Source organism: Pygoscelis adeliae, unplaced genomic scaffold (genome assembly GCF_000699105.1).
Source record: "Pygoscelis adeliae isolate BGI_AS28 unplaced genomic scaffold, ASM69910v1 Scaffold223, whole genome shotgun sequence".
Taxonomy (NCBI): Eukaryota; Metazoa; Chordata; class Aves; order Sphenisciformes; family Spheniscidae; genus Pygoscelis; species Pygoscelis adeliae.
Window position 1 is genome coordinate 532,660 of NW_008824543.1, and position 17,443 is coordinate 550,102.

At 39.2% G+C, this 17,443-nt stretch overlaps 1 protein-coding gene across 4 annotated transcripts in view; it reads right to left on the reverse strand.

The window, feature by feature from the left end:
- The window catches only part of TBL1XR1 (transducin (beta)-like 1 X-linked receptor 1), a 67,075-nt gene that overhangs the window by 18,945 nt on the left and 30,687 nt on the right, over positions 1–17,443 (reverse strand). For 3 of the 4 annotated variants that reach the window (XM_009321698.1, XM_009321695.1, XM_009321696.1), the window contains 2 exons: positions 2,948–3,050; positions 609–754 (listed from right to left, as the gene is read on the reverse strand). In XM_009321698.1, the coding sequence (XP_009319973.1) occupies positions 609–754; positions 2,948–3,005 (204 nt within the window). In that variant the 5' untranslated portion in view covers positions 3,006–3,050. Of the gene's footprint in view, positions 1–372; positions 469–608; positions 755–2,947; positions 3,051–17,443 lie in introns of those variants that run through there. The other variant, XM_009321699.1, reaches the window with a different exon arrangement.

Here is a 17,443-nt window from a genome sequence, read left to right on the forward strand (position 1 = left end):
GTATCTGCAGCATCAGGCAGGAAGATACACAGCTTTCTGTACTGCTGGAATAACCATTAAAACATCAAATTTAATAGCTCCTGCTCAAAATGAATTAGCCAGCAGAGGCAAAAAGCAAACTGGCATATACCTTATCCTTCCTGCCACAAACTGAAACCCTCTCTCTATTTGGAAACCTTGCCTTTGGGCTTTCATTACTTCATTGTAACAACGCATCACCCAAATGAGAGCTGCATAGTGCTCTCCCACCTCCCTCGTGCAAGTCTACAAAAGTAAAAATTAAGAGGTTACTTGTCTCAATGATTATCTTACTGCACTTGTCTGGATTTACTACAACATTATATTAGGGTAAAAACTCTACAGACAACGGACCTTTAAGCAATGAGCTAGAACACCATGCCTGGTGTTGTGTGGCTGCACTGGGCAGAACCCCTACCCAGTTATGTCACTCCATTCTGGTTCCACCACTGGAGTCATGGTGAACACCAGCAGTAAGGAATCTGAAGTAAAAGTAGATAAATAGGATACAAGAAAGTTAAGAAAAAATACTAACATTCAAACTTACTGCAAGCAAGGACTTAATGCTCCTGTAGGCAAAGCCTCCTTACCTCATTAATACTGACTTCTGCCTCTACATACTGCAGACCTTTCTGGATGATGGAAATCAAAGCAGCTGGTGGCACCAGAGCACCATTTATATTAGACTGGCTGATATGGCTCTCTATACCAAAGGTAAATGCTGAATGGGAAAACCCTAAAGGCAAGGCAAAGACATCAGAATTGATTTATAGACAGACAATGCTACCTGCCATAGCACTGTAGGATCTTCTGTTTACAAACCTAAGCAAATTATATAGAGTTATAGCATGCTTATAAACTACAAAAAAAAATTCGTCAAAACACCTCTGTTGTTTCCCTCATGTTTCTAGTTTAAATGTACAAAAAGAAAAAAAACAAAGTTTATATATAAACACAGCAATTATTAATTACAGTATCATTGGCAAAACATTTGTGCATGAGTAAATATAACAATATAAAATATACAATTTGCAATAGCATTTATATATATTTATATATTCTCAAACTATATATATGTATTGTATCATATATGGTATTTAATAAAATATATATTTCCAAGACACCAAGACTCACTTGTTATTTTTACTCACTGATTTATTATATACGAAAGTGAAATGGATCTGTATGTAGAACAGAATTCACTTCATGGTACAGTGCTGTCATAATTGTGTATGTTTTGGCACTTAGAACTACATCAGTATTGTGCACTGATTAAGAAGTGGCAAGCATGTTATAGTGCAGCACTGGTAGTTGCTTGCTATTTATTTGATCACCCTGAAAAGGCAAATTTAACCTAGAGAAAAAGACAGTTTTTTCAGCAAATTAACTTTACTGTCATGGAATTTTTTCTTAAACTCATTTTTTTTTTTTTCCTTCTGTCAAGTAACTAAGAAGCTGCCTACAAACTTTCAAATAAAAATAAAGCAATTTTGTAAGTTTGGCTTCTGTGACAAAAGCAATCTGCAACTAGAATAAGAACATGTAATAGTTTTCAGAAAGTTCAGGCAGAACAATGAGTTTCTGCTTTCTTCTGACAAGCAGAGACTGAAAAACTCTGCCATCCACCATTGCTCCTGGTGCTTCTTTGTCTCAATTTGAGAAGTCCATGAGCAGTGGACATAAGCAGTGGGCAGATGTTGCATCAGTCAAACGCATTTTCAAGAAGCCTGAAGCCACCCATCAGCAGTCACTAAACAAAACTAAGAATCGGTAGATGTTGAAACAGCAAGGTAACATATACATTAAAGCTGACCCTTATGCTGTTACCTTAAGATTGGAGTTTATTTTTGCTTTAATATGCAGACTTCTTTTATGTATTGCTAAGATCATATTCCCTCCTGCCAGCTGACAATCATCATTTGTTCATTTACTGGGGCATGCCCTAATTTCCAGTCACATCTACCTGTTCTAAAAGTAGGCCGCTTTAAGCAATCAATATCATAGCTGTAAGTATAAGATAAGGTTGTCTCTTACATCGCTTCAAGAACAACCACCACCACAAAACCCCCTGCAGCCATATGGCTGCACCTAGAAACCCAAACATGCAACACAAACTCAAACTGCTGATCCGACCGGGTTTGGGAAGTTTTAGAAATAAACTGTCCAAGGGAACACTACTGCATTCTTGCTTGTATTTTACAGACACAGTCAGATTGGACAAATAAGACAGGAAAAAAGTTTCTTTTCAAGTTTGACAATGTTCAACTGTCTTTTGCTCTTACTCCTAATAAGCAGGGGCCTTTGGCTACCTTGACACCAAAGGACAAAATCCTCCAAGAAAGTGTCCTGCAGGCAGGGAGGCTTTTGAGAACCCAAGAGTTATTCCTGTAAAAAAATCTGTTTATCTGTATTTAGATTCAAATGATACAAGTCATATGGTCACAGTTACCACGTCTTCCTTTGAAATACAGCAACATCTGCCCTCCCACAGTCACATCCAGGCAAGGAATTCAGCCATGCAAGACCAGCACACAGGAGCACCATCACTCCAAGACAGAACAGGGAAAAAACAGTATTTTGGTGGTCATCCTTTTTAGTTCTTCAAGTAGCCCCAAAGAAAACATTGCAAAGTGTCATCGTCACCCTGTAGATAAGTGGTCTTCAGGAAAATGCACTTCTAGCAATCAAGTGAGTCCTTAGTTGGTTGATTGCCATCTGGAGGCTCCAAATGACTAAATGTGATAAAGTTACAGAAGGTAACTTGGCAGGAATTCATTCTCTTGTTGAAAAGAATCACCAAGAAACAGTTCAGACAGAAGCACATGCCTACTGGCAAAATAATTAAATGAGTCTCATTTGCTAAAGCCAGCTGCAGATGAATACCAAATAAATTATGCATTGTTTAACAACCAGAATTATAAAAACTTACCTGACTCTTGCAAGTATCTATATACCAGGAAGTTAACCTCATCACTGCTTATACTCATCTTTATTCCCAGTTAAACCATGAGGTCACAACAAAGGACACAACCCTGAAAATAAAAAAGTAGGTCAATTAAATATTTATTTTTAGTACCCAATACATATTTCTAAACAAATGCTATATTTATAAAGTAAGTAGCTCCCTGGCAGCATAGACAATGGTTTTATTTTATAATGCAAATAAGTCTACTGTAGTCATTAAAAAGTCATTTGTCTCACCACAACATAAAGGTCGGTAAATTAAATATTGAAGGGCCGGATTCTCAAATGATACAAATTGGTACGGACAGGGGAACTATGACACTTAATATCAGTACTAAAAAGGCTTCATTTCACAGGTTTTTAAAAAGTAATCAAGTGAGTTTCATCTGATCAACATTATTGCTAGGGAACACATTTTTCAAAATGTGGATTTCTTTCTGCCTGGCTAAAAAAGACCGAGAACTTGGATTCATGTTGGTATCCAGGCAAGTTCTCACTTTTACTTTCTACTTCAGTTTTCAGGTACTCCTCCTCTAGTAAAAAGGTGCAATATGGGCTACAACACTGTATCTGTTCAAAGAAAGCTCAGCTATTTCCACTAAAAATTAGAAAACATCTCAGCCATACACTTACGCTATGGAAAAGGAATTCTTGAAATTAGAGACAAGCTTTAAACAGACCATTTTTAGTAACGTTTCTCTAGGCTTTCAATCAATCCTTTAAAAATATTGATGGATATATGTACACAATTTTCCCTTGATTTTATTAATGGTAAATATTTAGCAAGACAAATAATGTATCAGACTATATATACTTTTGATAACAAATTTGAAAATATGAAGCAACAAAAGTCTTTGAAACATGAAGATGAAGAGACAGAATACAGTATTTTTCCTAACTTTAAGCCTCATTTTTGAGAACATTCTCATGACTTCTGACTGTTTGAAGATCCTGATCTTTCCATGAAAACTAGTAAACAAGTAAAAACATCAGCTTCCAGAACATAGTATGAAATAAGGTCTATCTCCTATTCCTAGCATCTGCCCAGCACTTTTCATCAGCAGACCTTCAAGGTTTTTACCCAGCCGCCCACCACCATCGTTTTCTTCTATGGAACTGGAATCTGAGAAGGTAAGCGACTTTCCTACTGCTATTTGACAAAGTTTGACCTGGATCTGATATAAAAAAAGGACTAGAGAAGAGGCTTTCTTGTATTCCTCAAAATAAAAATCTTGCTACATGGCTGTGTGGTCAGGCCATTAGCCACTGTTGTTCGAAGTGGGACTGCAGGGAACACAGCAGTAAGCAACAACTACAAGGTTATGATTGGCATTATAAGGCTACCATACATGTTCTTTCTAGGCATCTTTTCCTATCAAGATTTCCCAAGGAAACAGGAGAAAATGAACACACACTATTTCTTATCACCTAACTTTTTAATTTTACAGTCAATTGCAACCAAATTTGACAGTGGGAAGAGCTCTCCAAGATGTGACTTTCCTACAAGTCCCATAATGTTGTAGAGGAAAGACGCAATTAAACTCCTCAAAAAGAGGAGGGGCTACAGGATAAACCCAGACATCAAAAGGAGTGTGTTTGCCCGAACCCACACAGGAACCCTGGTGATTCAATGAGCACATGGACACCCCCAAACCCACCCCAGCCGCGCAGCCACCCACGCAGCTAATAGCTGGGGGTAGGAGGGAGGGCAGTGCGCACTGCCCACTCGGTTTGGAGAGGGCACAAGAAAAATGACACAGTCCAAGAGCTACGCAGGGAGGGCTCAGACCCAGCTGGGACCAGCGGGACCCGAGTGGGAGAGCCAGTGTTATCCCGCATGGGAAACAGGGGGCTGTACATGATGCTGGATGCATCCACAGAAACCCAGATCTCGTGCTTATAGAGCAGGTTGAGCATACTGCACTGCTGAAGGCGTGGAAGATGGCTTTAGTTTCTTAAGGGAATAAATAAAAATGCAGAGCTACTTAAATCCTTCCCATTTCTAAAGGAAAAATTGTTTCAGTACAGTAACTTCTAGCTAGTGCAACACTCCTTGTAAAGAAAGGTACATTGATACTAACCCTACCCCACCCCAGCGATGCCTCACATACAAGGCATACCTGCCAAATTACAATATACTTTGAGGGCTCGTTTATTGAGCAGTGTGTGAAATGAATGTCATTTTTAGCCATTTCATGCATTAGCAACCAATTCTACCATATGCAGGACAAAACACTAATTTTATTCAGCTATGTTTTGTTGTCATACCTGGCGCAAACCATCTTTATTTAAGACTGCTTATTACAGATAAGTTCTGTAGGAAGAGGAACAATATTCTTCTTCATAAAAGAGGTAATTAAATTTAAGAAGACTCATAAGGAGAAGCCTTTTTACATTACATACACACACAAACGGTAGTATTTGTTTCATGGGTCTGTTACTGATTTTTAAAATCTCACTGCATCATCCAAAAATAGATCAAAATGCAGAAATCAGATGAAAGTGCTATGTGCTTCTGCTAATAATGCAGAAGACCTGCATTATTAATATAAAGAGTGCTCCCCACCTAAAGCAGAATTGTGGAGATGCCACATAAATTCACCTGTTATGTAGCTAGATAGCTAAAGAAAAAAAGCTAACGTTTTGCTTGTTTGTCAAAAGTGTTATTCACCTTGCCCAAGTCAACTGACTATCATTTTTCAAGGCTGGTTCAAAGTGTTTTCCACAAGATGCTTTGGTAAGGCAAGGAGGAGTACTGCCACATGCTGTCCTGCCCAGCTATCAAGAGATGGCAGTGCAACACTAGCTTTTGTACTGTGACAACTAGAAAAACATAGAAATGTGTTCAATAAATACACGGCTTGCCTGATGAGGACATGAAACTGAAAAGCGTGCAAAAGGTTCCATTTTTTTACCAAGATATTGCTTTATCCATTTTTTTGGTGCTTATTTAAATTTTCTGAAAACTCGTTTCTGTATTTTCCCCCCCCATCACAGGCCCAGTTGCTCAGCCAGCACCCCAGAGACAACCATCGCCCAGCTATCGCACAGCCAAGGGAAGTGAGGAATTGTGAGAAGAATAAGCAACACCAAACCACCTTCCTCCCCATCCCAAAAGCAAGCTATCACATTAAAGAGAAAATACAGCAGAAGTACAGATAGGAGAGGATACACTAATTATTTCCTTTGACAAATTTTGAATTGATACCAGGCTTGATTCTGGCTGCCGTGCTTATGCTGCCAAACCTCGAAACTAGGGGGAAAGCCAAACATCCCCCAGCAAAGGGCTCTGCAGTGTGGCCACCTCCAGCCTCAGGAGCAGACTTTGCAGACAGCTGAAGAAGCAGCGCAGAGCTGCGTGAAACCCATTGCATGTAACGGGGAAGCTGCTGCTGTTGCCAGCCCTAGGAACTGTGCTGCCTCCCTCCTCCTTGCTCACAGCTTCCTGGGAAGTAACCAGTGGGAATGACCCGAGACAGTGGCAGCGAGGAGATGACAGTGAAAAGGAGCAGAGGTGGGATGGAGAGGGGACCCACCGACCCCAAAGCCACCGGCCATGTTGCTCTCAAGTGCTCAACACGCACAGCCACCCCCTCACTTCATGCTGAAGTTACAACTTGCCAAGGATGTCTGCCAAAGAAAAACAGTAATGAGAAAGAAAATAAACCTGCTAACCTACAAACCACTTGAACTCCATTTTCCCTAATGCCCCAACACGGCCCCAGGGCTTGTTTGGGAGGTGACGGAGAAGATTTCTTAAAAGTGGCGTCATGTAAATGGAGACAGAAACACAAATAGAGGAGGAAAGGCTGAAAAGAAGAAAATTAGAGGAGAAAAAAAAATTATCTTTATGTATGCACCCATGCATGTACACACATACCCCACATGCTAACAAATCTACTTCGTTAATTCTGGTTTATTTCCCCCAAATCCACTATTTCCACATGCAATCAACTACTTATTTTGGGCACTTAATAGATACTAATATTGCTCTTTATTTTAGATACAGCAATTAAATATCTGAAAAGACACAGAAAAATGAGCCAAAAATAAGTAGGAATGACACATAATTCCTACCAGTCTTAGATTTCTAGCCTAATTTGCAAAGGGCCCATTAAAAATATCTCAAGATATTTGTACCTGTATGTCGCAAATCCATTCTGAAAATGTAACAAGATCCTTGACGCCCTTTTTTCTGGCCCCTATAAAAATTCCAAGTCTTCCTCAAAACATTCTGTGGATTTACAGGAAATATGGCAAAGTACGACGCACCCACACTACTGTTTTAGCTCCAAGTGCGCTTTTAAAGGAAATCTTTCCCCCTTGCCCCTGCTTTTGTTTTGCGCCTTGGAGCAGTCGCAGTGCATGTAAAGTAGATTCCTTACTGGTAAAACTAGGATTAAATTAAAAAACCAAACCAAAACAAAAAAACCCACACACACAAAAGAACAGGTTAGGGGAAAAAAAAAAAAAAAAAGAAAAGGGTGTGCACAAGGGCTTATGAACCATGCCCAAATTGCTCATGGGCTTCCAGTCCCTGGACCACACCAGGATTGATACTGACTTCTCAAAACAAAGTCCACTTCAGCACACCTCTTCTCAGGCTCTCAACCCACATGTGCCCCTGCGATGCTCAGCAATGCCATAGTGGCAATGAAACTGTATCAGAGTGTAGGTAACCTGTCACCCTCAAATCATCCGAAACCACCAAGTCACAGGCACTGGTTATCTGTAGGATCCCCTTCCTGGAGGATGAGCCTGTGGTTTATAACACCACTGTTCAATTACAATCAGCATAGTATCAAGATATCCCAGGTAATTTTTAATGTCGCTATAGAAAGTCCCTGAACTCCCAAAATTTATCAGGCATAAAACGTATCAGCCATAAAATAAAAGTCAACATTCTATACAGATGCCGGCCTCAAGATCTACTCAAGAACTACATGTGCCACAGGTCAGGAACAGACAAGACGCATGTCTGTGCTTTAGACAAACTGACCCACTCGTTCCAACTCTGAGTCCATGTCAGAAATCACACAAAAAGTCATTTGGAAACTACTTTTTTCAAAGGAAATTAGGTTTCTTGTCCCAGAGCCAACACACCAACTCTGACTTAGCTTCCACATAGCAAAAATGTGCCTGTATTTCTGTAACATGCCTACCGTAACTCAGACACACCAGCATGCGGGGTCTCATACGGGCTTCTCCACCCCTTGAGGACCATTCACACACTTCCATACTTCGGGTAAAATTTACAAGTAAAATCCATTATAACAAGATCAGGTTCCACTATCATGAATGCCAGATCTGCAGGCTAATGGGTGCCCAACAGTACAAATCTGATTGCATTTCTGACAAATTATTATTCTACTCTGCATGTTTACGCTAGCTTTGTACTCTTCTCCCAGGTTCATGCCAAATGCTAGAGAACAGATGCCGCCCGATATGGCTCCTGGCCTAATAGTTTTTTTGGCTGGTTTTTTTTTTTTGGTGGTTTGTTTTTTTTAAAACAAATCTGAACTGGCAGAGAAAGTTTATACATCAGATTAGCACTTTCTATCTCTTAATCACAGTTTTATAATGTATAGTAGATTTACTATAGTTAGATTTATTGTATCATCAAACAACAGCCTAAGAAAGTAATATTTCTGCAGTTTTAGGTGGGCTCTAAACACATCTTAATTAGGTAGAATAACAGAAAAACCTGGCAGGCTGCTGTGAATAATAATTCCCCAAAACATACCAATCATTAGCTTGATACTAATTATGATATGTTAAAGGGAACAGCTAATGCTCTGGGTAGCTCTGAAAAATGTTTAATGTTCAGATATAAACAGACTGCTACATTTATCCATGGAAAACAGAAGTCTGGCTACAGAAACAATAAATCTCCTACAACAGGAATATTGTCACTAGTCCTTTTATTTTTCCCCTCTTTCACAAGAAATCCAGACAAATATTTTGCCGGCACATGTGCACATAGACAGTGATACCAATTTTTTTAAATTGCTGCTGAAGAACCTTCCTTTTTTTAAGGACCTTGACAGTTTAAAAAAAAAAAAAGGGGGGGGGCAAATTACGTGACCCAACCTGGGAAGGCGTAGTTTTTTCATTCCACCCAAAAAACCTGAAGGTGCATACAAGTCCTTTGGAAAGTTTTATTATAATTTTGCTTTACATCTGTATTACCTTTCTCAAAAATAAAAATGAAGTCCTGCGCGTGATACACAGTTCTTCTTCATCACGCGTTGCAACTAACACTGGAGTCCCTCAGCCTGGCAAACCTACCTGCTGACAGCTATGTGTTTGCTGTCATGGTGGCTCAGGGGACAGACAATACCCTGTAGCCCAGGAAAGTGCCAATACACTGAATTCCACCACTTCTCCAACTGCATCCAGGTCGATTAAGACAGTGAGGCACCAATGCCAGCAAGTCTGCTTTGATTTATCAACTCAGAGGTGCTGAAGAAAGTGGAAAGGGTGCTATTTAAATCCAACCACTCAAACCAGGCAAACTCCTGGATTTGTGAGGTTTCAGCAAAATCTGGTGTGTGAGTAGCTTGCAGAATTGGAGTTTTAATCCAGGGCTCCACAAAACGCTGTTGCTGGTGGCTGCTATTTTACAAAAGCGTTCTCCAAAGGCTCTTTCCCAAGACATGGTGGGTCTACCCCAAATGTCTGCTGAACTCAGTAAGACTACGTCCAAAGAAGAGTTACGTATAGCCCTTTAGAAATGGTTTATAAAGGAAAACTCATAAAATAAATTAGTGGTTCCTGTATCTCAAGCATGCAGGGTATGACCCATGTTGTACGTCCTTCTGTGTAAGAATTTGTTAGACACCAATTTCAACCAAAATGAGCATTTTCTCATACTTTAAAAAGAAGAAAAAAAGTTAAGTTTTCTTTAACTGTATCAACTAATTGCTCTGAACACTTCTATTTGCTCTTTCACATCTTCACTTGAGAGATGGGGTCCAATATTGTATTGGGCACAATACAAATGAGCCCTTATTAAAGTTCTCCTACTATCTGACAATCTGCAATTAGGACTTCTTTCTAACCTTTTGAATTTAAAGGAAAACGTTTTTTAAATTAAATGCATAAGGTTTGTTGTAATATATTTCAAAATGAAAGTTATCTCATTTTCTGCATTTTTACCCATCTCTAAATTGCTATTATTTAAATGTGCCCTTTTTTTTTTAAGATTGAATAATCTATGTCAAATGTGAACTTGCATTAAAAAAATTATCTGTAATTCTACCTAATGAACCTTCTGACTGATTTCCCATATGATCAAGCTTTGCTAGTTTTCCTTCTAGCAATTTAAAACAAGAGATGCTTCTTATTTTCATCTTTTAACTCTACTGCTTTGCTTTTAATCTCAAGAATACAGCTTCATTTCCGAATACTAAAAAAATAATTTTTTCTTTCCTCATCTGAATTGTTTTCCTCAGCTTAGGCGATAAATATTTGTATTCTGTACTTCAGCTTTAGTGACCTAATTTATGGCAACAGTCTCTGTCTTTCCATGCCAATTTGAGAGTATGAAGCATACAAGATGACAAAGCCAGTCTGAAATTTTCTGAAGAAAAAGAATTACAACTCTGAAGGGGGGGGAGAAAAAAACAAAACCACAACCAAAAAACAAAACCACTCAAAACCTTAGCTAAAAATAACAGTTACTGTCTACTTATCTGAGTACTCAGTCCCCAGAAACGCCAAGCACAGTCCTGAGTACTATTACAAAATAAGCTGCAGATGAAGCCCATTTGTTGGTTTTGCCTAGAGCAAAGTAGTATTTAATTACTGAACTATGAATCTCCTCCCCAAAGTCATATGCTGTGTGACCCAGGAGACTGGGATTCCGGATGTTACAGCAGAGAGACAAGCGACAGTATACTCAGTATCGTATTTCCAGGGCTATGGCTACAAAGCTGCAAACTTCTGTGCATTCTAGAGTTAAAAATACATCTTCCTGGATAGTTATAGGGCATCTTGCAGTGATTCTTGGCAGCCATATTTTGTAAATGCTTAGACTGACTAAAGAAACTGGGATATTTCTGGTACTGACACTTCAATGCTCTTTAGGTTCTTAAACCTCTTTTTTTCCTTGTTACAGTGCAACACAAGAAGAAATGATATGTTTGGGGGAGATTTTTCTCTGTATTTCCTGTATCAGAATAGCAAAGAGGTATTGTATGTTAGTGCTTTAAAGACTTCTCAACTGTTTGGGGAACAATGAAAACAGACATCTCTTTCCAGGCACAACTTTTCTGTATGATAATTACAACGCTGTTGAAATGGAGGTAGTTCTGACACATCTTTCTTCAGGAGCAAATAAGTTATTCCTTCAAAACTTAAAAGCCAAACCCAGCTGCTCAGAACATGCACCAATATGCCAGTAAAACCACCAGCAGAAAGTCCTGCCTCAATTTTGATTACTTCATGAAAGTCATCCCTCCCCGACTCTCCACAAGATCCCAAGCCCAAACATCCCGCCTCGCTCCCCTGAAGGAAGCCAAGGAGAGGGCTTTTAATGACAGAGCTCAAGTCCACTGATACAGGCGAACTAGGATTAAATGAAAACTGTCCAGAAGTAGCAATTAAAAACTTAAATTACCACCCTCTTTTAAATAATTTTCAGAGCACGCCAGGAAATATAACCAAACATTATGAAATTCTCCTTGATCAAACACCTAATTCAGACCAAAGGCATTTTTCAGAAAGGAAGAACCTCTGGCTTGATGGGATGACCTTCAGGGTTAGACTGTCCTACCTGCACAGAAGCTGGGCAGATGCCTATAGCAGCAAAACTGGAACTGCGGCATTTCTAAAACTGATTAGAAACAGATAGCTTCTGATTGATGACCAGAATTAGCACATTTACCTGGGGAAGCAGTAGTATCGGTTTGGCCAGTATGGATTGCTTCACAAGATGACCTACAAAGCCCACCTTCTAGGCTCTGTATGTTAAATATATCTAACTCCATAATGGAGAGGGAAGTACCAGACAAATGCTTGTCGTTACTCCAGGGAGAGACGTCCCCCAAAAGGGAAAATTTTCTTATTTGAGTGGCCATCATGGGAACAGTGGTAATGTCAAGCAAGCTGTAGAGCTTCCATTCTTAGGCCATTAGAAGGATGCCCCTTTAGACAGAGTTACAATCCTTCAGGAATACCTAATTTAAACAAATTAGGACTTTTGCAATCAAACTTATAGACCCTGTCTCAAGAAGGCTTTGTAAAATTCTTAAATGGCTTTATTAAGTGCTAAAATAACGGCCTACTAGTATTCTCTATGCTGGATCTAGACACAGCATAGTGGTAGGGTGCTGGAATCAAGTGCAAGAACGATGAAAACTGGAAGAAGCATTATCTGCTACGTTGTTTAAAATCCCATGCAATATACCTCTTCAGCATGCACCCAGTTTTAAGCATGCAACTCTATGACTGCTAATCTCCTGTGCTGCATTAAAGCCTTAGCAAAAAATTAATTATGCATGAATGTGGGAGCACACCCATTAATCCTTGCTTGGATCAAACTGTGTAAAAATTTCACAGAAAATAACTGATGGAGAAGAGCTCTTGAGTCAGTCAAAATGAGCCCCATCAAGGGTTTCTGCTGAGACTAAGGTAGGGGAGGGGCAACATCCAAAAAATGTCTTCTATTTGTGACCACGCACCATTGAAAATAAGCACAAGTACTATGGTTCAAGCTTTTTGATCAAAAACGTGTAGATATTAAACAGTTAAATGGAGTTAAAGATCTCCATACTGCGCTAAGTTTCTGCTCTCAGCTGATTTATTCTCATTTTCACTGCTGGAAAACTCACCAAATAACGTGGCCTGTAAGTCTGATCAAGAACATTCCATTTTTTCCAATACATTGTTCCTGATGTTCCCACAATAGATCATTCAGGGCTCTAAGGGACTGAGTCAACTGAATTGAATGATGTGGTCACCTGCTGCTACATAAATGCAAAGGCAAAGCTGAGGGGGTTTATTTTCAAAACAGGAGACATTGATCCTGTGACAATGTTCCATTACCCTGACTTTATTTCTGTTAGAGACAGTGATTACATCTACATCAATCGCTTCAGCTGATGGATATTGGTGCACTAACAGTGACACAGTTTTTCACTATGCTGCTGCTGCTGACCTGCACACCGATGGCTCACAAAAAAAGATTCATTCTGAGCTTGGACTAATGCTACTTATTTGTCAGTGAAAAATTACTGAAGTTTGGGCAGACTTTTGTAATTAGTTGGTTTTCAACTGCCTGTGGTTTGGGGTTTTTTTTTGTGTTCTGGAAATCTTATTGTGGAGCGGTGATTAGTGACCACGTAGCCTGGCATGGATTCTATTTGTTATGATTAAAATATTTATATTGCTACCTGATTGTAATAAAACAGCATATGTAGTTCATACAAGCATCTGTGGAAAGATATCTCTGCACTCCTACAATAGCATCCCTATCTTGACTGGGGACTTTTTCATACGGGTGGACTCCTCTTCCATTTCCCCATACTGTCACCCTTTTATAGTTTCTATCTGCTGTACTTGCTATCTTTCCCAACCCGGTGATCCATCTTCTGGCTTTCACCTCTTGATCTGACATATGATCTTGAGCCTGTGGTCACGCATTTGGCCTGGTTTTCACCTCTTCAACATGCACTGCCTACACATACTTTGCACTCCTGAATTCATCTCTCCTACTGCTTTCAAGAGCGCTGATTTTATCTGTACTTCCTTCAGTCATTTCTTTTTCTACATTCTTCTTTCACTACTTTTCCATTACAACATATGAGTTGCTAACATTTTGCACAAATAAACTCTGGTGGTTGAAAAAAATTCAATTCATTTTCAATAACAGTGATTTCTGTTCCAGCTAAGCTCTGTTCATTTTATTTGTCCTTGTTTGTTTAGCCTTGTGCCCTGAGTCACGTTCTGAAGTGCCTGCAGGAGAAAGGACTTTGTTTGACTCGCTTCAGTGTATTTACCGCAGTGGCTTCCCTCATTCTTGATTAGGAAGTTTTTTTAATGCTGCCATAACAACAACAAACTGAGGTGATTTGGAGTTATACCTATGCAGAGTAACAAAGCACAGCAGAGATCAGAGTTAGCAGCGTCTGAACAAGTGCAGAAACCAGGACAACAGCACGCCTGCCAGAGCCAACCAGCATCTTCTCATGGCACCCCTCTGCACCACGCTGACACCTACAACTCGTGTTAGCATAAGGTTGGGCATCTCCTTGCTGAAGTCCATTCCATACTGCACATCTATAGTTTTTCCATAACCAAAACAAAAAAAACCTAAATCTTCCTCTGTGGTGCGCCCTGGTACTTGCGAGGCTGAGCCTGCAGGGACTCAAGCAGCCCTTGCCTAGGAGATCCAAGAGCATTCGGCTGTACAGCAATGAATTTTGCTAGAGTCTAGTTTTGAAACACTCATTAGAGGCCACCACTGCCTCATGGTTTTGGATTGAGTCTTTTTTATGAAATGCTACGTTTTTATGTTTTACTAAGGTTGCTATCATTACTCAGGTAATTACCTTAAATTCCTGCAGATGTTTGGGGCCTGGTTCATCTTTCCCAGTAAAGGACCAAAGACAAACTAAAACCAAACACACTTACATTGGTCTGGACACAGACGCTACATGAACATGACCTTTTCCAACAAAGGATCCACTCACTCACTTGCCCTGCCCTTGGTGTATGAGCCTGAACGCTCTCACCTCAGCTTTTTTAGCACCTACAAAGCTAATATCAAGTGCAGGTTTTATTTTCAGCATAGAAGTTGACACAACTACCCTATAAATAATACTAACCACAAACGGAGCAAGAGAAGCATTTCCTGCAGTGGAAGACCCAGGAGAAAGGGTGCTCTCTCTGTGTGTGAGCATCTTCCCCAACTCCTACATTATTTTAGAAAAGACCTTGGATTATCAGGCATAGCATATAACTTCCACAGGGTTGGGGATATAAACATGCGATTTGATTAGGGGAAAAAAAGAGAGACAGTAACGAGGTGCTCTGTTCACAGAGCAAGTGAAGAGGGTTTGATCTATTCTAAATGCAAATAAACCCGGCTTATTTCCCCATTGTTAAGCCTAGTCTTATATGCCTTTCCCATAAGAAAAGAAGTTTTGGAATTATGTACTCTGGCAGCATCTAGTTTGGGGATAACAAATAATTTTTCTGAAATTCCTCTGTGAGTGCATGAAAGCTGCCAATTTTTTCCTGAGGCAGATGTTTTGTTGAATACTAACAGCTCTGAGTGCACTGTTTCTGAAAAATGAAGGATGAAATGTAAAACCCCTGTGAGAAAATACCATAATGGGGTGAAAAAAAGAAAAAAAAACAAACCCTAACAACCTCACAGGACACAGAGAAGATCCTTCAGTTACACAATTTATTACAATTTCAAGTCAGGAAAATATAAACTGTTAACAAGGAAAGATATCATCTCCAGCTTTAGTGGCCATTAATCAAGAGCAACTACAGCAGAACCTGCTACTTACTTGAAGAGGCGGCCAGATTTATTTATTTATTTTTTAAATTAGGATGAAGAAAAAGCAAACAGTGCCCTTTGGATAGGGAAAACAATGAATTTATTATACTAAGAATGCAGGGTTTTGTTGTTGTTTTTTTTTTAAATAAAAAAACCTGACTACTTCTGACTACTTGGGACAAGGCCAGTATTACTGATGAGTTGTGGACTGATGGCAAACAGGTAGATTGGTACTTATGAGTGTTAATAGTAGAAATACACTGTGCTTTTGACATGTTTTTCTCTATTAACCCAGATATTAAACATGTTGAGAATCTAACTGCAGTTGGATAGCAGAATTTGGTATTGAAAATATGTGCTAACATTCATCGTATTTAGTGTTCAAAGTTCTCTACAGCCATGAAACATATCCTAAAGCCTGGAATAAATTAAATGTAAACTGACAAGTTCTTTCTAGCCCCAAGATGTTCACCTAAAAGATTTAAAGACGTGTAACTCATGATTGACTGCAGCATTATGCATGAATGGCGAGTTTTAAAGAAGGCTTAAGAAAGTTTACCCTCAGATTAAAAACTCAACTCTTTCCTCTACCCAAGCATTTTCACATCCAGCCCTGTTTACTAAAGCAGCCTGAAATGACCCTGTGGGAATCTGCAGGTAAATAACCATTATGAGTTCAGGACCTTAAAAAATGAAAAAACCCACCTTTCGCAAAACCAAAAATAATAGATAACATGCTTCCGTAGTTGGTCATATGACTATAAAAAAAAGAACGTGTGAATCTACGTTAGATATGTCTACTCCCACAGTCCTCCACTATCCCTGCCTTATTAGATTGCTAATCTGCAAAACAAGACATCCTTTCCTCATAACCACTCCACCGATACCACCTACAACACTGTTTTCTTTTATTCCCAAATAAAACCAAATGCAACAACAGTATTAAAAAGTGCAAACCACAGCTCTGAGTCTTTAAAAGCTGCCTTAGAACTGTAGCACATTTTGTTCAAGAATAATCAAATGGTAGTCTCTGAGCTTAAATGACAGAAATCAGTTACCAATGCAAAGAAGATCAAGTGCAAAAGGGCAGTATGAAACCATCTTCATCTAGGCTTTTTTTTTTTAATTAAAGACTAATTAGCAGAAAGAAATTATTAAATCAGAGCATTCCTCAGAAAAGAGAGATGTACTAATTAAAATGGACCATTGAAGTGGATCAGAAACCAACCATACTTACGTTAGCACCTCAAGATTTAACTTCAGGTGGACTTTAAAATTAGGTAGCCAAATTTTCCAGAAGCACCTAAATCACTTAGAAGCCTTATTGGAATTGACTTCTAATGAAGAACGGGATGTAAAGTACTTGCCTTTTCTGGGTACTTCTAAGACCAAGTTGACACATCTCTCAAAACCCATGAAATAAATTAAGAAACAAACACCGTCTGACAAACATTATTTTTGGTATTCAAAGAGTCAAAGCTTTTCTTATCTGTTACATTTAAATCAAGTATTACAGTAAGAATTTAATATTCATGATCTTAGCCCTCCTAAGGAGACTGGGCACGGCCACTCATGAACACGACTGACTGCAGCCACATACAGCACACAATGATTCATTTGTCTTAGGCTGTGACACAGCATGATCAACAGACTTGTCCTATTTTCTATTTACAACTTAAAATAACAAAAATGTGAGACCAATGTAAAATTCTCATTTCTTCTTTCACTGCACTATATACCAATCTGCAATACAGATGCGATCTATTAAGAAGTAATAGAGAAATAAAGCAACAGCAACCCAAGCAACATCTCAGAGATGCTGCACCAGCCAAGGCAGCTGGGCAAGCAGGCATGTGTGCCTGAGACAGCTCTGGAAATGGCAGTCCAGAAGCAGGTTATAAAGGCTGTTGGCGTAGGTTGTGAGGTCAGAGTACTGCTTTACTTTTATTG